This window comes from Rhipicephalus sanguineus, chromosome 11, assembly GCF_013339695.2.
Source record: "Rhipicephalus sanguineus isolate Rsan-2018 chromosome 11, BIME_Rsan_1.4, whole genome shotgun sequence".
Lineage (NCBI taxonomy): Eukaryota > Metazoa > Arthropoda > Arachnida > Ixodida > Ixodidae > Rhipicephalus > Rhipicephalus sanguineus.
The window spans coordinates 58,412,940-58,440,939 of record NC_051186.1 but is presented as its reverse complement, the minus strand read 5'-3'; the positions used below and the strand labels follow the sequence as shown (position 1 = coordinate 58,440,939).

The following is a 28,000-nucleotide window of genomic DNA, read 5'->3' as shown; positions in this document are numbered from 1 at the left end:
AAAGTCGGATACCTCTCTGTAACTTTTTCCCTTTACTGTAAGGACAACGCACCTCTCAACATATGGATGACAGGACATTATTCCAACCTAACAAACCCTCACGATGCCAAGTAGTGTCCAGGTAACGGAATGCACTTGCTCCAGGACTGTGCAAGTAGTTTTAGTGTTCTTATTTTTTACAGCACAGAGCGCACATACATAAGGGTACCTGTCGTTTTTTGCCTCAACCATGCCGTTTCTAATACTTCCTGTGAGACGACACGTGCAGACGAATAACCAACTAACAAACAAGCTCGCAGATAACAATGATAACGCGAAGACTCTCACAGGAAACGGCGTCGCGTCCGAGATTACATTACATATAAGCAAGACACGAACGTGAATAAAGAGGCCACGCCAGCGCAGTCCCGTGAGCATGATAAATGACCTGTCGCCTTCTTCTTCGTGGAAGCTCTGCGCGCCACCTCTGTGCGACGACCCAGTCTCTAAGCTTCAGCGGTCACGCGGTTTACCCAAGATTCGCACGTGTGTTCACGATGATGATTTGCGTATTTCTCACACGGCGTTGAACCGTGAACGACGAACGACTACGTGACCGATTACCGAACGCAACTTGCTTCACGTAGCGCCCCAAAGCAGGCGCGACGTCCGCCTAGAGGCAAGCTCAAGAGAAAAAAGAACAGGAAAGTCGAATACATGGGCTACGCCTTCGTAACGACGGAGCTGTGTTAGCTCTGGATGCCAAATACCGCGCATCAACCTCATCTGGGGGATTGTCGTAGGCAAGCAATGGTTGTATAATAGGATTCAATGCCGGTTGCGTGTATACGTCTCTATTCGGAAGGCAAAGCAATCCGCGGAACGCCCTGTATAGCAGACGACGTCGTTGTCGTCTGCTCAGTGGCGCGCGGAGTCGCTCGCTTGCCCCGCAAGCAATGGCGGCCGCGCCTACGGCGCCGCCGCCGCCGGGGAAGCCATACTACAATGGCGGTCGCACGTCCGGGACGGGGCCAAGCGGACTGGAACAGCGCTTGTCCTTTCTTCGCGCCAGCCCAGTTGAATCCGTGCACACATGACACACGCTCCGTGTGCGTGGCGTGAGGCACGATGCCCTACAATAACCGAGCGACGACGGCACCTCTTCTTTTTCTTTCTTTCTTACCATGACCAGAAGAGACAGGCCGGCATGCACGCACACACAGGTCTACACTGACGTTGGTGGAGGTGGCGTAGCGGTCTCCCTGGCGGACTCCGCGGTGTGAAACCAAGAGGACACGTCGTAGTCGACGCCGCACACGACGTGGGATCGAGTAACAGATAGGATCACTGCCTAAGGAGCCAAGTTGCAACAGTGTCGAATGGAACCAGTGCGCTGAGCGGGACTTAGCCGCGAGAGGATCGCCGCAAACGTCGTCTTTCATATTCGTTCCAAGGTGAGTCGCTCAAAGTGTTTCGTGTGTATTCTTCGATCAATCGCGAGTTCTTTGAGGGCAGTGCTTGAGCCTTGCCTTTCAGGACTTCTCGTTCACTTGTACCTTGTCGTCAATGAAGGATCAAGCTCCTATAGCTAGTACAGCTTTTGTTTCTGCAAGGCTCGCATAATCGTGGAAAATATACCTGGCGTTTGGTTCGAATGAATATACATCGCATGATCGGCGCAGTTGGCCGTTAAAGATTAAAAAAAGTAACTGATTACAATTATTATTAAGTTCTCTAAAAATTGTAATTGTCTACAGCTGACAGTTACCTGCTGCCCGATGAAAGTAGCTGAAAAGTCACCTTCAACGTTAGTTTCCCCTCGGCATTTATTAACATTGTTCACACAGAGTAATATTTAGAACGAGCCGGCCTACCACCAATTTAAGGCACCGTTTTTGCTTTCGATTAGGTGAAGCCTTAAGTGATGGTTGCTTGATTTTTGCTCCGGGACAGCTTGCTGTTATCCCATGCACATACAATGCAATCGACTGATTACGTCGAATTTTATTAGTGTCTCGTCATCGCACAATGCTTTCGCCTGCGCTCTCATAAGCGTTCGTTAGCTTAAGGGACTGTCGATTTTTACTTCTTTCTTCTTTTTTTTTAACACCGACTCTGCATATGGCTAGGTTCTGGCGGATCGCGTCCGCGGACAAAACACGCGTAGAACAACAATTTTCGGCGAACCGTTTAACTCGACTAATCCAGCGTTTTTGCGTCGAATTAAGATGGTCAAGGCGTAAATGTAAACATAAAGGAGTATGATTTCGCCGAGATGGCAGAACAACGTGAGCACTTTTGCCTCAAAGACAAGACCACTAGCATAAGAAGCGAACGCCGTGCCATTTTTGTACTTTTCAAAACAACGGGGTTTCTTATGTACTAGAGTGTTTCATTTTTGGACCGCCGTTGATGAGATCACGTGCGTCGTGCGCAAGAGAAACACTGGGATCTTTGAGTTCACATCTCTTTATTCGCTCAGTATAGTCAATAGTGATAACGTATAAATTCGCCATAGCAATATTCGATATACCAGACCCACCGTAGCCACAGCTTGGCTGGCTTACGTCTTCGCAATAGTGAAAGGGCTCTGATTTTGTTTTAGGGGCGAAGCGCATTGGGGTCTAGGCTTGTCCGTTGTGTGGTGTCCGTACTCACGGCACAGCACCGTGTAAAATCCCCTAAAAAGGTTTAACAATAGACTAATCTCAATCATAATTGTGACAGAACAATATAAAACACCTAGAACCACAAACCCTTTATACTAGTCGGCGACTACAACGTAGACATTATGGACGTTAAGACCTAGCGTCGCCCACTCGTCATCATTCACTTCGTGGAGATGCGTTCCATTTTTTTTTTCCTAGAGTGTTCGTGTGCTGTTTGATTGGCGTATAGTTGCAATGTAGTTTTCGGAGGTAGGGCTGCACACAGGGGCGGTATCCAGAGGCGTTCACTTTCGGTGGCTCTGTAGCTTTCGCCAGATTTCACTAAACTATAGCCCGGGCGTTACGGGTCATAGCAACTTGACACTGTGACAACCGCGTGCAGATACGGTGGACTATGACCCGCCACGGTGGTCTAATGGTTATGATGCTCGACTGTTGGCCCAAAGATCGCGGGATCGAATTCCGGCCGTGGCGGGTCACATTTTCGATGTAGGCGAAAAATTCTAGAGGCCCGTGTGCTTATATTTAGGTGCACGTTTTAAAGAACCCCGGGTGGTCAGAATTTCCGGAGCCCTCCACTACGGCGTCCCTCGTAATCACGTCGTGGTTTTTGGACGTAAAATCGCAAAAATTATTATTACGATACGGTGGACCAGAAACATTGTCCCTCGAAGACGGCGACGCGCGCACTCCGCCTATCCACCTAGAAGCTTATCTCGCGAAATCTGGCGAAAGTGACAGCGTCGCCGCAAGCGATCGTCCCAGAATATGGCGGTCCCCTGCTTTCCCAATAATGGAAAAGCACATAGAATGCCAAACCGCCCCCCACTGTCTTCTAAACGCCTATGTTCGTATAGTGCTTAGTACTTCACACATCTCCATTTTTTTTTTTGTAGCGTTAGCTACACTGGCCTAGCCGAGCCAGTTTCGCGTGCATCCTCAAGAGCCGTGCTGCGCATGCGCGAGGGTCAGTGATGTCACACAGCTGGCGCACCGGAGCCGGCACCTCCCGCGCACTCCGCCGCCGCCGGTCTGCGCTTTCCAGAGGAGTGACGTCGTAGCCGTGGCAAACGCACTGGCGCCGGCGCGCGCGCAGCTATTCGCCTTCGCTGTGCAGTCGCCGTCTGACACTGCGCTGGAGCCGCTTGATAGCGCCTCTGACTGGCGTTTGCCAGTGTAGTTTAGCCATGGCGAAGGAGAGCGCAAATGCTGCTCAACGGCGCAGAAGAGCGGAGAAGCTTAACTCATCGGATCCCGAAGTAGTTGCCTGGCAAAATAAATATACATGTGCCACATAATACGTATACCGCGTGTGTGTCATTGGAGCAGCAGTAAGCATGATAATCAAGCTAATCCTAGACAATCAGGAAAGCTAAGAATAATTAGGTGAACCTTTGCTAACGCTACGTTATCCTGGCATAGCCGAGCTAAGCCACTGCAACAATATTTTTTTCAAGCGAGGCTCGTTATGAGTTACAGACTTCGTGTGGCGGCAACGACGGCGTAGTACGCAAAAAACCCGGCGAGTGTAAATGCGGATCTCGAAGGTGCGCCGGTCACACGCGTACTCGTATGCGCCGTTTCCCAATACTCGATGCTCTCTTGATCGTTGGCTTGTCGTCGATCAGATGTTTCTGATATAGCAACCCGATCTTTTATCGAGGTGACTTGTCATTTTTCACGTTACCACATTTCATTGTTGCCTGTATATGAACGCATGATCGTCGATGTTGCCCGTAGCAACTTAAGTGTTGCGCTGCTAAGCAAGCGGATGAAGGTGGAATTCCCGGCATGGTCGAAGCAGTTAGGAAGGATCATTGGGTAATGCGAAAGAAAGAAAGAAAGAAAGAAAGAAAGAAAGAAAGAAAGAAAGAAAGAAAGAAAGAAAGAAAGAAAGAAAGAAAGAAAGAAAGAAAGAAAGAAAGAAAGAAAGAAAGAAAGAAAGAAAGAAAGAAAGAAAGAAAGAAAGAAAGAAAGAAAGAAAATTAGTGCATCAGCCACGCACACGCCAAGTTTTCCTTGCCGCCATTTTTTCGAAAGGGCGAGAGCTTAATTTTTTCTGCACGCGTGTATGTTCTTTGCAGAAATTTAAGGTGACAGCATTACTTGGCTCATCACTCGACCATATATCGTGACCGGAACACCGTGGCAAAAAACGGCACCACACTAATTACGTCATAGTAACTAAATATTAGGTGGCGCCACGGTTGGTATTCCACTCTCTCGCTAAGCTTGTAATACACGTTAATGACGTTATTAGCAACTCGCATGTAGGTTATTTCGTTATTCACGGACAGAGGCCAATAACTTTCCGGTCGCGTCGTTATACAGTGAAACCTCGGTGATACGATCACAGCTCATACGAATTTCGGGGTGATACGAATTTTTCGTTGGTCCCGGCCAAGGCCCATTGGCCTGCAATGTGATGGAGTACGGTTGTTGCGAACCGATTTTCACCCAGCGACGTTTGATACGAACGTACGCTACCGCCCAGGTACGAAGAGGAGCTGTCCGCGCTGACGCGGAAGACGCGCCAAGCACGTGTGAGCGCGGGAACGCAAGCGTGGGCATGCGCGCCGTACCGCCAAATCGTCAGAATCACAGTGTAAAAAAGACTTTTCTTACGGTCAGAATAAACCTTCAGAGACGCGTCACGACCTGCGACATTGTGTGCACGAATCTTTGAGGCTCTGATGTGCCTCCGTGAGCCTTCGCGTTCAGATTACAGAGGAGATTAGCGCCATGTTTTTTTTTTTTAATGCGAAGCATTTCTTAGCGAACCTCTGGCACTTTGAGCGTTTCTATCTACGTATCTATCTATCTATCTATCTATCTATCTAGCCGCCTACGTCTCGGTGCTCTCATGATCGCCTCCTTAACTTGGTGTAGACCAAAATTTGCATGGGAGGGTAAGAGGATTTGACGAATATGACTGCCGGGTCATGACATAAATAACGTTAACATCCTGTCGCGTACGTCGTCAAACCCTTTCCACTAGACACGTGTGGCACATACCCGTTTACCACGGGCCGCGGTGTACGTGTATGCGCCACAGGTGATTGACAGTTTATGTCTACCCAGGAACGGCGAGAACAGACATTGGTAACTTAAATGCTAAAGAGTTAAGTAAAACCAACATCGGCAGCGTTGACTCAACGAATGGAAATAATGAAAATTAGGATCTCAGCAGGAATCGAACCCAAGCATTCTGCGTGGTAATCAGGTATTCTACCACTGAGCCTCGCCAGGTCTATAAATGGGTTTGGAAAAACAGCCTACGCAGGCGTAATATCGGTGCAACTTCAATTGTGGTTGTGGTGCTGGCTATCTAATTTTACAAGAAAGCAATAAACACTACATGATACTCCTACGATGTGTACTCCTACGATACGGACGTCATATCAGATTGACGTCTGTAGTTCCAGTGTTGGCTCCAATTTTCTAGCAGCCTAATAAACATTACGTTTGTATTCCTATGATTCAGCAAGCTATATTGAAGCATTGCTCGACCCCGGAGGAATATATTAACGAAAGTTACATATGATATCCACATTAGAGGTGTGCACGGGCTCCGGGTAGCCCGAAAGCCCGAGCCCGACCCGGCCCGCGGGCCGGGCTCGGGCGGGCCGACATATTTTCTCCTCGGGCCCGGGCCGGGCTCGGCATACTTGGAGTTTTATCGGGCCGGGCTCGGGCCCGGCGCAAAGCCCGACTCAAGCCCGAAATATTGAGCATGAGCGGGAATTGTTTTCCAGCACGCATACAGCGCCCTTTCCGAGACCGCCCTTTACCGCTTTTCCTTTCCATTCGCTACGTTAAACAAAAGGGGAGCAGGTAAAGCTCTGTTGCACTCCGACAAACAAAGAAGTAACACCACCTGAGCTAGTGACGGCGCCACGCGACAGTTCGTGTTAGATTTAAGGCCAAATACCATATGAGTGAAAATGCACGCGACAGCGACGAGCGACCCGACGTAGATCGCCTTCGTGCAAGCTGACGCTTGCATGGGCATACCATATACACGTGGCGGCTTTGGCGAGCGAATTCCATTGTTGCTGGCATGAGGCCGTCTACTCGTAATTTGTAATCTGTGTAATAGAGACTGTTTGTCGTGTGTCGTTTGATCATATTTGATATGCTCAATAAAATGCCAAATTACCGGGAAAACGATGTTTCGTTATCTCAGCGATCCTTCGAAAAGCCGGGCCGGGCCGGGCCGGGCCCAGGATTGTGTTTTCGTACGTCGGGCCGGGCCGGGCGGGCTCGCAGCCCTTTGCGTTGGGCTCGGGCGGGCCTTCGCCAAAGTCGGCGGGCCCGGGCCGGGCTCGGGCTCGGAAATACGGCCCGTGCACAGCTCTAATCCGCATCACCGCATCGTAAAGTGCACTTCGTCCACCACAACGATAAAATGTCCTCTTCATTTCTTAAGAGGCTGGGCGATGGCCTCATGCTGACCGAGGATGATGTCAGATTAATTGACAGCCATAAGTAGACTAGGCTACGTAGGCCACATACGCCCAGGTAGTCTATGAATAGGACAAACACCATCCACTGATGTTGGTCTACGTAGCACTATTCAGGCCTACCAGCCTCGACGGCCTACGCCTCACCAACGCGAAAGGTGGCTCCAGGTTCTGACATGTCGCCGGCTCTGTCGACAGACAATTTGTCAACGAAATGACCGAGGCATCCACGAATTCCAACAGCTCTACTATACCACATACTTCAATACACATGGGCCCCTCTTCACCACGATCACGACCGGATCCTGTAACAAGTCATGACCAGCTGCTGGTGCTCACTGATCACGGTGATGATGCCCTTGTTCAAGAACTGTCAAGAACTTCTTGCACACATGCACACGGGTTCGTGAAACGCGCGTGCGTTCTCGGGACACGTATAAGCACTACATATCAGCTTACCGCTTCTGGTGTTGGTAATACCCACGTTGTCATTGGCAGCGTTACCCAACCGTAAACAACTGCTTATATAACACATATGCAGCTCTTACACATATATATGTGTGCGTATAAAATATATACAAATCTTTAGCGTCATTTTGTAACGGGTCGCTCAGTAAAAAAAGTTACGCCACAGTCACCTACCCGCCGCATGCTTCGCATAACATCGACTCCCACGGTACGTGGGATCTGCCGAATTTTTTCTAACGTGTCGATGCGGGCTGCTGTCGTTGTACTATGTTTACACGTACCTGCCTCATGCATCACACATCCTATGAAAGGTGGACAAGGACCGAAAGAAGGCGACGACGGTCTTGGCGAAGGAGTCGATCAGGCCTCACAATGTCAACATGCGCGACCATGGAGGCAGGGTTGCCACTGACTTTCGAGTAAATGTCGCCAAACAACGAGCAGAAAGTCGCCAAAAGTCGCCATTTTTTTAGAAATTTCGCCAAAAAAGTCGCCATTCTAGATGTGTGCGGCATATCCTAGTAATAGGAATTTTCACTGATGTATAGCCCCGCAGAATACAGTGCCATTCAACGCCCTTAAAGTATCCTGACATTTCTCGATGCCAGGCGCATCGCCCCTTCACCATGGGAGTGCTTGGTGCACCTGGTTCTCCGACTAGCCGCAAGATGTGCACGGAGGCGCAAGTATGAAAGGATAAAACGCTCATGATATCCTTCCTCCCTGTCCGCTCGTTTCAAAGGTAAAAGTGTGGTAAACCTTGGGCGAAAGCCGCGAAGGCGTTGTTTGTAGACAGCTTTACATCCCCTCATATGAAGAAAAAGATTAACAGGTTTATTGAAAGTAGTAAGACAGAATTCTTACAGGTATCGTTCATTAGTGAGTCTTATACCTTTCAGTGTGAACTAATATGATACCGGACGCCACTGTCCCTTTCATATATAATCACTTATATCTACCCGCGTCAATCCAGTGCGTTATAATTGAACAGGTAGACATTGTATAATGTTATATAGCAATTGTTTTCATTGCACACGCTCACCGAGAACAGTAGAAAATGCCTGAATAAATAATTTTTTATTGCACGAACACCTGCGTATCCGCCCATCTTCGCTATACGAGCTCAATTAGGGGATACTGCAGCGGTGAGTAGGACGCCAAGCTATTCAGAATAGTTGGAGCTTTGGCGGAACAAACGGCCGGAACACACGACCAACCCGTCATCTAGCCCAGTCAGAAGCGAAACTTTAGCGAAGCTCTGAAGCATCTAGATGAATCTAGATGAATTGAGTTAGAAGCATCTAGACGAATTGAGGGAATACACACGAGTTACAGGACGGACATATAGAACGGCGCGTAATGTGCACTTCAAAACCAAGAAAAATACAGAGAATAGTGCCGCTCATTCGTTGGGAAGGCACTGAGCTTAGGATGCATAACTCAGTGGAGACCTAAGCTGAAAATCGCCAAAAATTCGCCATGTCGCCATTCATAATTTTAGGTCGCCACGGGCCTCTCAAATTAGCCAATTTGGCGAAAAGTAGCCACCATTGGCAACCCTGCATGGAGGTCACCCTTGTGCGGGCACGGCCGTAAATCTCCCAAAAAACATCCCCGACACCTCCGCGATAACAAAATCATAACACAGGACTGTGGTCCTGTAATTTTGTGACCTTGATCCATCGCGTCAAAGCGCTTCTTTCATTGCTTCGCTGCAGTACTCCGGTGTCGTGCGAAAATGCATACTAAAATTTGTTAGGGGCTACTGCTGTCGCGAGTCACAACGCACCTGGTTCATTAATTGAATAGGCGCGTACGGGCCGTATAGTTACGATTGCTGGTATGATTGTCGACAACTAAAAACTTAACTGACAATCATTCAAGGTTCTTCCTGACGTTGCTGCGGCCCTGAAAAACAATAAATAAAATGTACGCCAGCTTTCTTTTGTGGCATGCTAATTTTCCATGCTTTCTGGTGATACGAATTTCGGATGATACGAATATTCTTGGTGGTCCCGTGAGATTCGTATCACCGAGGTTTCACTGTATCTCATTGAAGCTGGTTAGCCGCAACGTGATATGCTGCCTTTACGTCGTCATCAAAACCGCCATGTCGGAAAAACAGTGCGTTCAAGCTGCGTCCATGACGTCACGTGCAAGATGCCGTCAAAATCTGTCACGTCACTGCGATTTGGTGCGGAAGATAGAGTTTCCAACAATGTTTATCAGAGGAAACTGTGGCGTTGCGATCGTTAAGCCACCATGGGAATGATGGGTAGTAAATAGATTTGCCTGGTTTCCGTGCTTGCGCGACTTCGAATGCACTTGTGGCTTTGTTTGTTGTTGTAGTTTGCCTTGTGTTTCGAATAAACGTACTGCTCGTTGTGCACCTCGTTAGCTGATTTGAATTCGTGAGCCTAAAGGGGTCTAGGTGGTGGAGTGTGACTGCTCTACTTTTGCTGAACTTCGTGCTGCGACAAAGCGACTGCAGGCCACACGGAGCCCAAAGAACAAAGCTTAGGCGAGTCCGTGTACTACCCATCATTCCCATGCTGGATGGTGTGCCATGCGTTTCAGCTCCCATAGACCCCAGCACCAGATTTTTCTCTAGTGTATTATTACGGAACTCTATGGTGCGGAAACCTCAAGGTGACGCCGCCACCACGTGTATATTCTTTCCCCGCGTTTTCTGAGTTACCAAGCGCCTTCTCGTGGCAAGAGTGATTCTTTAGCTGTTGTGAAAACCAGCAACCAACGGATCACTGCCGAAGGAACCAAGTTGTCAGTGTCAGATGAAACCAGTGCGCTGAGCGAGACTTGAGGCCGGAAAGAAAAACAACATGGCGGCACCCGTCAAAACTGGTTCCTTGCGCCTCGAAATTATGAAGTCGCCGTCGGGAGCTGTGTGGCCCGTAAGTTCTAAACCGACGCTTGTGCTTGCGTTATATTTGCGTCCTGACGCTTCGACAGCAATGTATTCGTGTCTGTTTTGTCGTGCTATCAAGATTCATTCTCAAGTTCTCAGTGAAAAGGCCTAGCAGGTGTGGCCGAACAAACAGCTGATCTGAATAATAAGGACAAAATGTACCTGATACTTTGTCCTCCAACGTTACTAGATTAGCTTCAGTTTGCAAGCTCCGCCCGAGCCGCGGGCGCAAATGTGTCCCCTTTCCGTCTCCTCTCGCGGGGTGGCGCTGCCACCTCTCTCGGCCCTAAAACCGCGTTCGCTTGCCTCTGCGGCTGTCTGCGGCCGCCTCCTCCGAGCGCGTTGCAGTGCGTTTCGTTTGCAACACGTGAATTTGTATTTCCTCCGCAATTACATGGAAGTACAGGCCTCAGGGATGGCGAATAAATGCACCTTACACATCTGCGGCAATGCGAAGACCAATGCGAGGGTATGGACTGACGTGCTATTCAGCTATAATTAGACGTTCAGTTAAACGGCTCAACACATAAATAGCCAATCGTGTGTTATTTTGGTGTCTCTTAGTGAAGTTCATTATTTGACGACATAGCTTAAGGCCAGTTCGATGTCGTTTCTCGTGTTTGCGTAAGCTACGAGACTCCTTATTCATTTCGCGTGCTCGTTGCTTGCTCAGGAGTCTGGACGAATGAATGAAAGAGAGCTTGTGTTTTGATTCAACAAAGTAATTTGTTACTCTGTAAAAGTACTCAAAATTTTATGTGCCCACTTGGCCATGGATAACGCTTTTATCTACAGCAAACGGGCCTTTTTATTTGCCACGACGGCTTTCTCGCTATTCTCAAGGCGGTGATTCACATCCCTAGCGTAGAAGTGCATCCTAGTAACTATAATAAAATTCAGCACCTGACATGTAAAGGCAGCCTCAAGCTCTACGCATCCAAGACGATCGATGTTCTCTATCTCCAGCTCATCAAGCTCGTCCCAAAAGATGTCTGATGTAACTTGACCCCCCCTCAAAGAAGGTGAAACTGCGCGCTTCGCAACTTTCACAAAGTGCAGCATTTTTCTCGAAGGATGTTTCAAACATTCTTTCTTGAAGCTCCTGTAAATAGTAAGGCAAGCATCTTTGCCTACAACTGGCTCAGTGGAGCTTATGTCTCCTATGCACAAAGAGAAGGTGGTGGTTTTTGTGAATTTATGAGTCATATATCCTGACAAATAGTACAGGATGCTCTCGACTACTTCTCCTTTGAAATCAATGTGGTCGCTGTCTTCGTGCTGGTGGGAGTCCCCTGGCCCTGTGGTTAAGTCACACGTCCTAGCCTCAATCAGATCACGCAACTTGGCCTTATTCAAGCGACAGTCTTTTTTTCGTCCTTCTCAGAGTATCTTGAACACTCACAAGCACAGCACTTGGTGCACCTCTTCCACGCTCCCGCGCAGAGCTGTTTTGATCGGTGTATAGAAACTCAGAAGTCGGAATATTTTGTGTAGTTGACGACTGTTGGATGTGATTCATCACCAGCATATGAGCGCACTAATCCGAAGTGACGCCGATAAAATTGAAATAAATCTGTCATTTCTATTAAACTTGAATAAACACAGCTTTTGCACTCACCTCTGGAGGATCTTGGTTAAGCTTCGCTGTGAACATACTGTGAGCACCCTGGCCAAACAAGTATTCAATGATGTCAAGTGTTGACAGCAACGTTACCCGCATAGCCCCTGTGATGCAAAAAGCTTCAGGCCACATGCCGCGTTGCTTCGTAACCGCTTTTGCAGCCGGTCACGAAGCAACGCGGCATGTCTGTTGGTCACGATACAACGCCACTTATAACGTCAGACGAATCGAAAATCAAGAACAAAGCACATGAACAAAGCACACCGCCACAGAACCACCAACAACGGTTCGCGCAACGTGCTTCGACCTGCCGGGAAGTCGGGCCGAGCTAGGGCCGAGCTAAAGTCACTGGAACGGGAAAAGTACCGCGTTCCTTTTCTCTTCGCCGCCGCGCCCTTTCGGCGGCTTCGCCACATAAATGGTCCAGCTCGCTCGCCTCGCTAGTGTCTCCCGGCCGCAGAAGCACGGCGCTTTGGAGGGCGATTGTTTTTATAGGCCCAGGAAAGCGTGCAGGAATATTACGACACCCCGTATCGTTTTGAGACTTCATCGAAAGCCTATCGAGGCATCGAAGAATGCCCGGGTGCTGCGCTTTTGGGTGCAGCAACCGGCGGGAAACGGGCAAGGCCCTCTGCCATTCCCAGCGGGAAAAAGGATGCCAAGCGACGGGCTGTGTGGCTGCACAGAATAAGGTGGGAAAATTTTGTTCCCACGACTGATACCCGCCTTTGTGAGGTAAGCGCTTCATTGAGAATTCGCGAATGTTGTTTCGGGGAATGTTTGCGCCTGCTCTGCATTAGTACAGCTTGTTTCGCGTGGTTGTCGCAGGAGGTTCATGCACAATAACATTGCTGAGCGGCTCTTTATTATGTTTGGCGTAAAATTGACGCATTTGGGCTCACATATAATGATCAGCGCGCCATGAAAACTGACTGCTACAGATTGGTACTGCCTGACCTGACTGTATGACGAACACAAATAACAGATATTAGCGTGAAAATAATGGCTGATGCTCTCGCGGCTGGTTCGCTTGCTTGATATGCACCAAAATCGGTATTGCGTGACGTGACTGTATGACGAACATAAATACCCTGCGGTAACATGAAAATATTGGTACGCATGTCATGTAAGATCTTGTTCACTATACATTGCATGTTTGACATGCATGCATGTTGAATCACAACGCGAATGAAAAGTACGTATATTCTGGTATATACAACGCGTGACCTGTAATTTATGTTCGTCATGCACCCATGTCATGCCATACCAAATTTGCTATACATCCAGTTAACAAAACGGCCGGAAGCGCTCCAAGACAGTGTAATGCAGATCATGCCGTAAATGTCATGCATGTTATTATTTTCATGCTAGTACCACCTGTCATTCATGTTCGCCATACAGCCAGGGCGCGCAATACCAATCTTGGTATATATCAAGCTAACGAAATGGCCGCGAGCATACCAAGAGCGCGCCAACCAAGTCATGCCATACATGACACACAAGTCATGATTTTCACGTTACCACTTGTCATTCGTGTTCGTCATACAGTCACCTCACGCTTTACCAATTTGGGTGCATTTCAAGCTAGTGAACCGCCCGCCATCGCAGCATGAGCGTGGCAAGTAAGTCATACCGTACATGACATGGAAGTCATGATTTTCATGTTACCACCTATCACTAAAGTTCGTAATACAGAAATAGCTCGTCATAAAAATTTTGGTATAAATGCATTTCATTAAACGACCGCGAGCGCCCCGAGGCTATGTCATGTAAATCATGTTTTACATGGCATGTCTGTCATGATTTGCACGTTATAACCAGTCACCTATGATCGCAATACACTCTTGTCACGCCATACCAATTTTGTTGTGTATCAAGCTATCGAAGCTGCCGCGAGTGCACCATGAGCGTGGCATGTAACTCATGCCGTACATAGCAAGCTTGCTATTATTTTCATGTTATCACCTGTAATTCATATTCGTCATACAGTCATGTTATGCCATACCAAATTTGGTGTACATCCCATTAACGAAGCGGCCAGGACAGCACAAAGTCGGGGGCAGCTAGATAGATAGATAGATAGATAGATAGATAGATAGATAGATAGATAGATAGATAGATAGATAGATAGATAGATAGATAGATAGATAGATAGATAGATAGATAGATAGATAGATAGATAGATAGATAGATAGATAGATAGATAGATAGATAGATAGATAGATAGATAGATAGATAGATAGATAGATAGATAGATAGATAGATAGATAGATAGATAGATAGATAGATAGATACGTACAAAGTCGCAGAAGTTCGCTAAGAAATGCTTCGCATTTATTAAATGCAGACAGCCGAGCGCGTAAACGCCGCGCAGTTCGCATTTCTTGATCGCGTTAGTACGCGCGCGCGCGCATGTAGGCAAGTGAAAACTGCCGCTATTTCTTTCCTAATCAGTCAGAGAACAACGGTATGCTTCATTCGGGGCTGCAAAAGCGCACGCAATGCGTAAAACATGCGTTACTCAACGTGAAATCAACACCGCACCGCCGCCACTTCGGCCGCGCTGGACCAAATATGGCGGCGCGCAGGACGGTCGCGGTACTTTTCCCGTTCCAGTGACTTTAGGCCGAGCGTGTGACTAGCGCCACCACGCGGAGGGAGACGGAAAGGGGACACGCGCCGCCGCGCAGCTTTCAAATTGAAGCTGATCTAGTAACGTTGTTTGTCCTCAGCGTGACATGACATTCATTGATAGCAAATTCCACCGTTCATCTCTTGCTGCCAGGAGAGTGGGCAAGTATAGGAAGCGTGAGTTCGAATCGCAGCCGGCCATTGCGTCTGCATGGGCGCTCCCTTGTTGGTTTGCCATTACAATTTTCGGCAGATGCCGATACAAAGATCAAATGCTTATGACGTACATGCGAAACGTGATTCACGTATCAAGTATTGTTGTGACGTAGCAGGTGCCACACATACGCAGATTGTCTCCACCTTCTCCAATTATAATGTCTTGACATACACTATGTTTTGCTGCGCTAGTATGTTGTTTATCTACACCTCGTAGCTTGAACCCTGCTGCAACCAGCTTGTGGGAGAGAGTGTAAGGCTCTTCAGCTATACATACACTTGGCACTACCGTCGTATTTCTCTAGGACGCTACACCGAATAGTTAGGCACGCAAGCTGTGCCCCATGCTGCTAAACCAGCGTTCTTTCTTTAGGTATCCACAAGATTTGTCACTGAATACTTAGCTACTGTTTGCAAAACAACAAGAAGCGCAGGGTTTCAAAAAATGTGTAGAGCCTAACGCATTTGTCTCTTAGCTTAACGCCTTTTTTATAATAAAATCTAAAACACGCGAAGTAGGATTTACTGCACAGAATATGTTTACTGATGTCCTTAAGAGGAAGCTTTTTATCACGGCTACCTAGCCACCATATCACGGCCACCTGGATCGGCGCGCGCTTCGAGGTTGAATTTACAGCTTGGCCTCCGTGATCAGCTCCGACAGAGCAGCGCTGCGGGAACAGATCGCGAAGGCCACGCTTTTACCATGGAGCTTCTCTCAATAAAATCCGTCAGATGTCACGAATCCATGCAAGGCGAAGCAGTCAGCGAGTAGCGGCATGCACCGCACCGTTCGGCTTTGAGACAAATCAAGGCATCCATACCATGACACGTCCTTCACTCTCGCACATTTGTCATGCATGCATGCATGCATGACCCGTCATATATGTTTGTCATACTCATGCCATGACAATTTCGTATATAACATCTAATAAAATGGCCGCGAGCGCACTAAGATTTGTCACGTCAATCATGACTTTCATGTTACGACGCGTCATTTATGTTCCTTATAGACAAATGTCATGGCATGCCAACTTTGTTTTACATACAGTAAGTTTGCGAAACGCGTGCGACAGTACCAACACCGTGTTATATATTTCATGTCGTGCATGACATGTCTGTTATAATTTTCACGTTACGACCTCTCATTTACATGCTTGTCATGTACTCATGTCATGCCATGCTAATTTTGGTATATATCAAGTTAAAGAAGGCCGCGAGGGCACCAAGACTATTCCATGTAAATAATGACGTGCATGACATGTATTTCATGATTTTCATGTCGTTACGACCTGTCATTCACGTTCGTCAAATACGCATATCATATCATACCAATTTTAATATATATCAAGTTGAAGAAATGGCCACGAGAGCGCAAAGGTGGCCAGATAGATAGATAGATAGATAGATAGATAGATAGATAGATAGATAGATAGATAGATAGATAGATAGATAGATAGATAGATAGATAGATAGATAGATAGATAGATAGATAGATAGATAGATAGATAGATAGATAGCAACGGTCAAAGTGCCTTCGGTTCGCTAATTAAGCTATTCTTCGCATCAAAAACTCACTTGGTCCTTTATGCATTCGCTTAAGACGGCTCGAAGGCGAAAGCCATTTTTTTCTTCACAGTCGATTGTATTGATCCCACACCGAAAGCTTTCTAGTACTACACCTCACGGGGATTTTTCGGTGCCTCCGGGATGAGCCTACAGGTATGACCAAGCGACGATGTCATTGAAGACGTCAGCAAGTGGCGTAGTTTGATGTGACATCATGATGACGTCACAAAATTTTGGCCATCTGTGACGTCAAGATGACGTCATCATAACACGATGATTTCTTACAGCACTTCGTGATGACGCCGGCGCCGCCGAAGCTCACTTCTCCCTTAGATGAAAAAACGCCGCGAAAACAGGACAGAAGGGAAAGATGCACACAACAACAACAAAAAGAACAGCGGTTTTGTCGCGTGCTTCTTGCCCCGTTTTCGCGCTGTTTTTTAATGGATGTGACATGTATGAATTGGCCCTTCAAAATACCCTTCTTTAATTTATTAAGGCGAAAGCCTTAGATGCCTCATCAAACGCGAAAATTGACCGGAGTCCCGCGTCGGCGGCGTCAGCGCGAGTGAGGCAAAAAATCATTATCACGTGATGACTTTGCAGATCGCCAATATTTGTGACGTAATTATAACTTCATCGTGACGCCACAGTGACGTCATATAATGACGTCATCACATGACATCGTAGCTTGTTCAAAGGTGGGCCGATTACGGAGGCAGTGCAAAACCAGGTGAGGTGCCTCCGATCCTGGAGGAAGTGAAAAACCACGTTAGGTGCAGAAAGCTTTCGGAGGGTGGCGGGGCACGATCGACTGAGAAGAAAAAGAAGGCTTTCGCCTTCCGGTCGTCTTAGGTGAGTGCATAAGGGACCCTGTGAGTTTCTTTCATTTTTCCCTTATGATGGGGAATCTAAAGCCTTCGCTTTAAAACATACACTCTAAAAACAGTGTGCAACTCTTCAGGAGTCTGTTTTCCAGAACAATGACCGTCAACCGGCTTGATTGCTTCTACCTCGCTTTAATGCCGCGCGCCTGGTACTTCCAGGTCGCGATCGGCTCGCGAGCTGTCAACGTGGGGTAGCATTCTTGACAGGAAAGTGGCGAGCGTCGAGTATTTCAAGAAAGAAAACGCTAGCAAGCCACATGGCGATCGTCGTTCTGGGACAAAAAAACACCCTGTTGAAGCGCACTTTTTTTTTAACATGAAGGTATTTTATGCCGGGTTCCACCAATACTTCACCAACATTATTTCCGTCACGGAAGTGACGTCGGTAAAGTGTGCACGAACAGATGACGAAAACGGAAGAAAAAAATTTGTTGATTTAGGTGACCTGGGAATCGAACCCACGACCTCCCGGTCCCCGACGACAGGTGGCCCGGCGCTCTACTCACTGCGCCTTTACAAGCATTCTTTATATCTCACACATCTCTCTCACAGTGATCTTCGTTGGCGGGGCGGTGTCGCCGTGTAGAAACGGTGAAGTACTGCATCATGACACTAACGAGTGCCGATAGGGAGCGCTTCGGTAGTTTCAGCGCAACGGAGGCTTTCAATGCATTTTTGTAGGAAACTCTAAGGTCGGTGCAATGCGTCTTACGCGATGATTCGGTTTCGTGACGACGCAGTACGTGCTTTGCCTTTCGCTTCCTGTTAGCGTGACGACTCGTCAACAGAGTAGTGCGGCTTCCACATGCACGAATGGTGTTTCTCCGCTGCCTATTGATTCGAGTGCGATAGCACCGGCTAATAGAACTGCTGCTCTAAACGGCACAGAATAGGCAATGACGTCCATAGACGCGCGCACGGGGGGCGGCAGGGGGGGCGCCCCCTATTCACCTAAGGGGGGGGGGGGGGGCGCAATGTCAGCCCCACACATTGACATAATAGGGAGGGGGGGCGCTGCGACTCGGGGGGGGGGGTGCAATGTCAGCGCCATACATTGGCATAATTGGGAGGGGGGAGGGGCGCTGCGACGAACCTTCGCCCCCCAACCCCCCCGAAGGGGAACCCTGCGCACACCTATGATGACGTCGACAACCGAATGTCGCCCAGTGAATGATCTGGTGCAGCGAGAGAGACATGAACCAGCGGTTAGCGGAACACCTTCCCCCGTTCACGGCTCAAGCTACGAACTCTGCCTCTTGCGTTCCTGAAACGCTGGGTGGTATATACGCATGAGCACAGGCGTAGGTCACCCTATTACTGGGGAGTGCACGCCTTGGCGTTTGCCTCGTCAGATGACGACGCTTTGAATCAGTGCATATCGAGTACCAGTGTTATACGTGCTTGTTATGCCATCTTTTCGCGGGATTCACCCTATGCTGTGTCCGGGTGTATATTAATCACTTCAGCTACCACAAGTGTTAAATCAAGATCATGGACGTTAGTCGTCGGGATGGAGTTGTGCCACTAGGCGTCAACGTGGGCAGGGTTGCTGCAGGTGTGGCTACTTTGCGCCAATTTGGCTACATTTTTTAGGCCGGCGGCGGCAGAAAAACGCCTTGGCTACTTGGCTACTTTTTGGCTACTCTGTTCCCTCCATTTGAACGAAGTTATTGACGCCGCAGCCACTTATTTCAAGTATGCGGCGCCATAACATGGATACCAAGGCGTGTTTCCAGCTCGAAAAACTCAATTTGGCCCTTCCATTACACAAAAGGGAGGGCTTTTTGATATGTGGCTGGAACTCAAGAAAGCTATTGCATGGCGCCTCGTTTCGCAAATCACCCATTGCTGAACGCGACCTTACAGCGTAATTAGGAGTCAACAGGACAAGCGAAAGCACTCCCGCATCCAGGGCGCTCTACACTTGTAGACATACACTCGGCGACAACTTATCTTGACAGCGGAGCCAAGGCTACGGAGGCGGGGCTTCCGCAGATTCGTGTTGCTCCGCAAGTAGTACGGCAGCTTGCAGCCGATTTCGGTTTTGCTCGCTCTCATCGTGAACGCGTTTAGAAAAACATATACACGAAAAATGTGAACGGGAGAGGCATTTCGATTGTTCAGTGTACGTTTTAGTGTCATATTACGAGTATATTTTTCTAGGAGAACTAAACAGCGCGTTTGCGGCCGCACACTGACCCCCTACGTCATGGACGCCATGTTTACTTTGGAAAACGGGCGTGCTGATTAGGTGGTGCTGCTTAGGAAACAGAAAGAAAGGAAGGCATTCTTGCAAAGTGAACAATCACTGCATGTTGCCTATGATTTCCCGCAACTGTTTGAGTCTCATGATAAATAAAGCAGCAATTATTTCAGCAAGACAAATGAGAAAATTATCAGTAAACTTAAGCACTATTGTTAGGCGCGGTAGCTGGCATGCGCCTCTGTTGTGTGCTTCCACAATGCTGTCAAGAAAAGTTGTCGCCGTGTATGGAAATCGAGTGTCCGACGAACTTCCTGCGTCATTTTAGGTATGGACTCCGACTGAGGAATGTTAACTGCCCGGACTTCGTTACCACGCAAGAAATGATCGCGAAAGTGACTACAATTTATGCTACGATCCCAGCAGCTGTGATTTTTAGCACACTCATGCCGTACTCATTTTTATTGTCGACACAATTAAGGTTCTTACTTGTAGTCTTTCATTTCAAGTCACGAAATACGCGTGGAGAGAGTGTCATTTTTGCAATAGTGCAAGAAACATAGTCATTTTGCATGAAACGCATGGTCGGTAATGTCCAAAATCAATGCTTGAATGTCGGCAATATCGATTTTAAAGATTTCATGCATTACTGATTTACATTTTCACCGAAAGACTTTTGCATTTAGTCGTTTAAATAGGAACGCCGCAGTAGTTTTCGCACACACGTTTGAAGTTTGAACTTTATTTTTATAGTTTTGAAAATACGTGAGAATGAATTGTCATGGTGCCGGAACAAAAGGCGTGTTTATACACGCCTGACTAGGCTCCTGACACCACGAGGCTAGTATACTTTTGGTTATATTTACTGCCCTTGGCTCAAGTGGGGTACTTTTTGGCTATCTTTCTGAATTTTCATGCTACTTTTTTGTCATTCCGGCCTGGCAATCCTGAACGCCGGTGCAACCACGTCCAACGGTGCTCTAGGTGGCAAACACCAATAGACGTTGTACAAGCTCTCATACATCAATGTACAATAAACAGTCAACTACTCCTGTGAAGACACGGTTCACTTTCGTGTTATACCGATTCCTATGAGGGAGGGATCAACCGTGCTTTTTAGTGTGTATGCGAGATGAAAAAAAGGACAAGATGGAGGCAGTTTCTTTCTTTCTTTTGCTCATTTTTCCTTTGGCAGTGTGCACGTGTCGTTCAATACACACATATGGGCCGCAACCACCGCGTCTCCCAATCCGCACGTATATCCCGGCCTCTGCAAGCGGCTGTCAGGGTAATTGCCGGCAGCGCGCGCTCCGCCGCACTCATCACTCGCAGCGACAGAAAAGTACGTAGCAAATATACAAATGCGCATAAGCACGCAACGACAACAAAAAGATTAGAGCGGCCCGCGGTCCGGGCCACGTGGGGAGGGAACAGACGGCTGGGCGCGGGTTAGAAGTCAAGCATGAAAAAGCAGCAACAGCATCGCCGACACCGGGTTATGGCTACTGGGTCACTGTCGCTCCTCGGGCGTGGTCACTCTCCCCTCACCCTCTCACGCGCGCCCTTTCGCTAAGCGTCGCTAGCGTCGCGTCCGGTCACGCGAGCGACATCGTGTCGTGGCCACGGTGGTGGTCGTGGCCGCGGCGAGCGCTCGGTTAAGGTCGCCGGCGTTCCGCGCTACTTCGCGCTCTGGAAGCTTCGTCGGCTTCTTCTTTCTATACGAATAGTGTGTACGTGTGACGCTGCGCGCTTTAGCGTCGTCGTCGTCTGCTTCGGCGGCGGCGTCGTCTGCTACCCTTGGCCCCTTTGCTCGGTCGGCCATCGCAGTTTGCTCTGCGGCGATCGCGCGCGTCCGCGAGTCACGTGCGTAGGGCGCGATCGCGAGTTCAGATTGCGTCGTACGTTTTATTGCACCCGTGTTAGCGCAATTAAATGCGCAAGGCATTTCTTTAGCCGCCTCCCTTCCATATTGACCGACCGACGGGAATGCAACATGTACCGAACCGGATGCGATACCTTATTACCCCCATAGCAGTGTAGTTTTGAAACGATTAAAAATCTCTGAGGCAGCCTTGAAGACAAAACCGCTTGTCGAAACTTTGGCTACAGCGACACCCTGTGTTCCACGCATTTTTCATCATGGCAGTGTTGCCCCATTGTCATTCTTCTGTGTGCCAGGTCGACAGGGAGCGGGGAAACGCTACACTGTATGATTGATTGATTGATTGATTGATTGATTGATTGATTGATTGATTGATTGATTGATTGATTGATTGATTGATTGATTGATTGATTGATTGATTGATTGATTGATTGATTGATTGATTGATTGATTGAAAGTTTCATCCAATCGAAATGCATGTGGCCTAAGCATGCGTAGGGTATCGTCAGGTCAAGGGAAGAATCTCTGTCTCTTTAGCGAAGGCAAACAGAGCGTCGATTCTGCCCGTGCATGACGTCACTTTGATATGTCTATAGCATTCATCACGTGTTTCTTTTCAGTCACTCCAGGTCACGCACTCTTTAGTCTATCATGGCACCCTCACTCTGGGCACCTTCGCTCGTGTTCCTGGGAACCTGCTCCTGCTGGGCGCTGGCGTCCGGCGGCACCTCCTCCGCGATGGTGGGCCTCCTGGCAACGTCCAGATCTCTGAGTCCGAGCTCGTGGCACGCTAACAGAACCGGGAGCAGCAGCGCGTCGGCCGCCAGAGTGGGCGCCAGTTCCGCGTCGTGGAGCCTTCCCATAACCAGCAGTTTCCTGCCGTCGTCAGCGCCACCTTTTTCGACCACGACCGAATCGCCCTCCAGCTACCTCAAGAACCACGCGACCAGCTACTCCTTGCCTACTGTCCAGGCCGGAAGCAAGGACCGTGAGTTATGTCGTACTTGGTGTATATACCTATGGGCAAACTTAGCTGATGAATAGGGATCTTTCGTGCGCCTAGTACACTAAAGTCCGTTACAACGTAAGAAAAAGATGTAAACTCCGCCGACAGAACCACGGCGCGCATACCCTTCAGTCGTGCTAGCTGGTTTCCGTTCGAACCGTGAGTACGTTCTCTCGGCTTACGTAAATACTGTGGATAGTAAGAGTTAGTTCGTCGATATTACCTATAACATTACGTTTGGCTGAGAACTGATGTCGGAATCCCTGATGAAACTTACCAGGGCGTTCGAGTGTCCGACCTAAAAAAATGAAAAAAGTCCATAAACAGGGGGGGGGGTGCTCGGGGGGGGGGGGGGTGCTCGCGGGGGGGGGGGGGGGCTGCCGTTTTTCGGACGACCTAAGACCAGCGACTCAAACATGTGTCTCTATATGGACAAATTCAACTATCTGAAGCACTCTAAGAGCGCTTGACGTCACGAAAATGAGTAAGAGCAATTGGATGGGGGCATCTATGCAATTTCTCTGTAATCGGAGCTGACATTTTTTCTTTGTTTGTGACCGAGTATAGCATACGCAATTCCCTTTGCGTACAAAAAAGTTTAGCTTGTTTACAAACCTCATAAACAAGACTTAAGTGAAACACTGAAAGAATTTACATTGGTAAATCAAGCTTCGAGAACTCTTTTGTAGCTAATTTCGCCATCATAGGTTTATTACTAGAAGAGAAAAAGTAGGTCAAAGTTTTATTTCTGAATTTCGCGCCGAAATTGCAGCACCAGAATGTCAGCGTGACGTAACATTTTTCATTGTCCCTTTTCTGTATTTTGGTCACATTTAGCTCAATTAAGCTTACCTAAACTTGCTACATTGTGTGTCTAGCTCCGTTAGAGCACAAATCAATTCATTGTAACCGTTTAGGAATTATGTAGGCCCTAGCAGGCGCCTTCCATATCTATTACGTCGCGGTGAGTCGATGCGGGAACCTCGGTGGCGTCGCTGCGTGTATATTTTTTTTCTCGCGTGTTTTCTAGTTTTCCAAGCGTAATCTCGTGGCAAGATATGGTGCTCTTGGTATTGAGAAAGCGTAATTTATCAGTGCGAGAAAAATCGTTTTTTTTTATGTTTAGTGTCCCTTTATCAAAAAAGCATGCCAGAGCGGTCGGATTGGTGGCGCCACCTGGCGGTGCAAGGATCAAACAGGCAAACACAAAAGTGTTACAGCGCTTGGAATTCTGCACTAACAAACCGCGCTTTTAATCTATGGCCGTTTCTGTAATCCGTACGCATAGCTAAGGGTTTTATACGGCGCATATAGCTAAGAGTTTTATACGGCCAGATTGCGTCTACATATAGAAATTATTATTGGGATAATAAATTACGTGTTGCGTTCAATATAATTTCCGTTCATGGACATTCGAACACCACGCATTATTTATGTCAGCGTATAAAATTTGTGTACATGTTAAACAATTTTCATTTACAGCCGCGCACAAATTGAGCTCAGCGAACTTACTCTACACGGGCTCGCCGAGCAGCCACGCCGCGTACGCGGCCGCCGCTTACTACGCCACGTCGTCGACGTCCACCACGACCACGACGACGACACCGCGACCCTTCTCGTACAATCTGCCGTACAGCCCCGTAGACCACTACTTCGACAGGAACACCGCCGGAAGTGGCGGTCACAAGGCGTCGGCGACGTTCAAGCACGGGACGTCGTCCTTCAAGCAGCCGTCCAGCGGCGGGGGTGGCTACTACACCTCCGAAGATTACGAGGACGAAGAGGACGACCGCGACGAAGCCCGCAGGGACCGGTATCACCTGACCAGGAACGACGCGCTCAAGCCGTCGGACTATGACTCGGCCGAGACGTCGCCTCCCACGTACGTGAAGACCAAGTATGGCTACACGGCTCGAAACCCCCTGTTGATGACCAGCGAGAGCTCTAAGGTCCTGTCGGGAGTGAGTCGCGGAGACGTCGACAAGAGCGTCTCCGCGTCTAGCGGCGGAGGGAACCGGCTGGGCGACAAGGATGTCGGAGACAAGACATATGCGACGGCGTCCAGCGACCACTACGACTACAAGGGAGGCTTCGTGGCGGCTGACTACGCGGACGACTTCGGATTCCCGGACCTGGATCCCCACTACCTGCCGTACCTCCAGCACCGGCGCAAGCACCACAGTGGCAAGGGACCGCTAGCCCTGCTCCTGGGCCTTCTGCCCCTGGGCCTACTCATGGCAGCACTCGTCCCGAGTGTCATCAACCTTCCGGTGGCCGCGGTCGGAGCCGTGGGCGCGGCGGGAAGGAGGCGCAGGGAAGCTCCGAGCTACCGGAACCCCATCTTAGACTCCATCGCCAAGTTCGGCGTGAACAGTCTGGAAGACCCTCTCTGCCTGCAGCGCATCTTCTGCGAGGTGACGGCGCAGGGCAAGGCGCCGGAATCCCTGCCGGTCCAGAAGGTCTTCTACACGCTGTCGACACTGTGAGTGCGCAGGAATTTCTGTAGTGACTCGACGGATTTCTATATCGAAATTCGTGTCGTGCTACCGTGAAGAAGCGACGCTAAGGTTTAGGCGCGAGGTTGAAGAAAATGATAATTAAGCAACGTGTTGACTTCAAAAAGCATATGCTAGCTGGATATGCTAGTTACCCATGGTAACTTCTTGTAGCTCACTGATGAATACAGGACGATAGGCAAGGCGAACACAACGCCATGTCCGTCTGCATAGGCGTGCGCAGGGTTGAACATTAAGGGGGAAGGGGGGAGGCAAGTATTACTGCATGCGCCCCCCCCCCCTCGCCATTGGTGGTCGAGTCTGAAAGAAAACATACATAGTAATGAACAGCGCGAAGTAAAAACGAGAGAAAAAAAGGAAGAACAACACGGAACGAGCGCTGACTGTCCACTGAAACACTTATTGAGCGAAACCATGCTCAAATAACAGGGCCGCATACCACGTTCACATGAGGGTCCGGATATAAAAACAAGTTACAATATCAACAAAGCCATATCTATCTTCATAAGCTCAGATAATCGAGCTCTTTGTCGAGTAAGGCAATCGAGGCCTGAGCGACGCATGTATCGGGACAGAGCGCTGATGTGGGCGGCCTCCACAATTTCCCGCTGCGTCTGCCCCCTGTGACGGTACAAAATGGTGGTGTTGCCAAACAAAGGAACTCATCCACAATCACGACAAGTGCGAGCTAGCCTGGCCTTTTAAAGAATTAATAATTGTGCTCACGCAGGCGCAAATTAATGCAGCGCGCCGTCTGCCAAACATACACACGGTCACAGGAAAGTGGGATCGAGTAAACCACAGACTTAGAGCAAGGGATGTATTTAATGACGTGTATGATTTGACAGGCACGTTCCTGTGTCTGCGACCTGCTCGCGATTCGCCGTTCAACCTTCGCAAAAAAATTGCGCTACTTATTGAGGGCAGAAATTAAAAGTTTAACATTGCAGCGAGAAGTGACCTTTTTTGTGCAATGGGATCAAGCCATGCACGTAGGGAAGGACGGCCATGTTCCTACGCTGATGATGCGCTACTCACAACGGCTTGTCTTTGGTGCACGGTTTTCTGGGAGTGAAGATCGGAAGTAAGCAGTTCTTGGAATGCAACATCTGGTGCCCTCAGGTGCCATTGTGGTAAAAAAAAATATGTGTCGCCATAACTGTGTACATTATACGATGACAGAATAGGTCCGACTGAGTGAAGGTAGGGGGCAGACTTGGCGTCCCCCTTTAGATGACATGGGGGGGGGGGGCAACACCCCACCCCCATGTCTTGCTTTACGGCGTTAATTTATTGCGTAACGGCTGTGACCGGTATGGTTATGACGTTATGCAGGATACGCGCGCCAATGTGTAAATGCGCTTCTTCTCACGTGACTCCTAACTGCATATACGTGCGATCTTCTTCGACAGAGTCAACGATCTCTGGGCCGAGAGGCTGGGCCTCAAAGTCCTGTTCGGAGCAGTCAAGAAAGGACAGTGCGAAGTGTTCCGGTGCAAAGCGGCGAAGCCAACCAAGCGGGGAAAGCACAGGAGCAACAAGTCGAAAAACAAGGACGCGAGCGCGAAGAAGGCTCCCAAGGAATAAAAGTGCGGTTACACGAAACTCGGCGACTTTGCGAGTCACGTCATTTCATGACCAGAACATGGCCAACACGAAGCTCGAATCAGTGTGTATAGGCGGACAAAAGGGACATTTGGTCTTGTATTCATCTTGTTGAAAAAAGCGCGCAAGCAACATGGACGAAGGAAAGGAAAGGATAGAAGCGCCAGTGTCGTCCATCCTTCCCGTCGTCCGTGTTTCTGTGTGCTTTTTCCACTAACGTATGTAGACATTGATTGAAACGCCCTGCCTGCCTGTGTGTGTGTGTGTGTGTGTGTGTGTGTGTGTGTGTGTGTGTGTGTGTGTGTGTGTGTGTGTGTGTGTGTGTGTGTGTGTGTGTGTGTGTGTGTGTGTGTGTGTGTGTGTGTGTGTGTGTGCGCTTTAGCAGTTATATGGAAATCGAGGCGCATTTATGCCGTCGCCGTCATGTTCCGTATAAAGTCCAAATCGATAACATCGCCCCGCGCGTCGTATGTTCTGTGTGCGAGTGAAAGCTTGCGAAGCTGCAGACCGGCTCAAGCAGAGATGAAAGGCGCTGGCTCGCTTCGTCGGGCGAAGGAGCATACAGAGGTGCCGGTGGGGAGGCTGTGTCGCGCGGGCAGCAACTGCAAACTTTGATCAAGAGGGCGCGGTCGCACGTGCTATCTCGACAGAGATCAGTACATGGCTCATACCCTTGTACGCTCTGTGAGTTCACAGCTTACTTTGCGTTGAAGTGACAGACAGCACGAAAAACGCTTCGCTCCCTGGATCGGCAGTATTCCCTTACGCACGTAGAGTTACGCCAGATCGAATCCTAAAGGGGTTAGTTGCCGGCTTTACTTCGTATAAGATTCCAGTTTATTGCTATTGCATTCACTGCTTCACCATTGCAGCAAAACTGCGACTTTTTTTCGGGAAATACACTCCCAAAGAATGATTAAGCATTTAAACGTTTCCGTCGGCATTTGCATAAACTCGACGTCAAGAAAGCACCGTATTTACTGGAATCTAACGCGCACCTTTCTTCCAATAAAACGAGTCCATAAATTGCCTGCGTGTTAGAATCGAATACGAAACCGAAACCATGTTTACGGCATTGGCAGGACCTTCCCGTCCATGCTCCCGTCAGAGGCAGTCAGAGGTGCCAAATGCAGTGTCATTGCCATCACGAAATGGCGGCAAAGCACGTTTCGTTGTGATGTTGTGAGCTCGCGTCGGTTTATTTTGTGCGTGACTGAGACCTGTGTGTGTCGTAGCTGCTCTCCATAAAGCTCAAATGGTCATCTACTTGTTTTATTACGAAAAGTCCCGTCAACGAAAAGATATTTTGAGTTTCGAAGATACCTGCATCGCAGCTCTTTTCCGTGCCGGAGGCCTGCG

At 48.7% G+C, this 28,000-nt stretch overlaps 1 protein-coding gene across 1 annotated transcript; it reads left to right on the top strand.

Annotated features, from left to right (window-relative positions):
- Positions 1-513: 513 nt before the first annotated feature.
- On the top strand, positions 514-26,637 carry LOC119373639 (uncharacterized protein DDB_G0271670). Its single transcript, XM_037643693.2, has 4 exons — positions 514-1,433; positions 22,135-22,502; positions 24,003-25,002; positions 26,449-26,637. The coding sequence occupies exons 2-4, from the start codon at positions 22,166-22,168 to the stop codon at positions 26,621-26,623; spliced, it is 1,512 nt and encodes a 503-aa protein (XP_037499621.1). The 5' UTR covers positions 514-1,433; positions 22,135-22,165; the 3' UTR covers positions 26,624-26,637.
- The last annotated feature ends 1,363 nt before the right edge of the window (positions 26,638-28,000 follow it).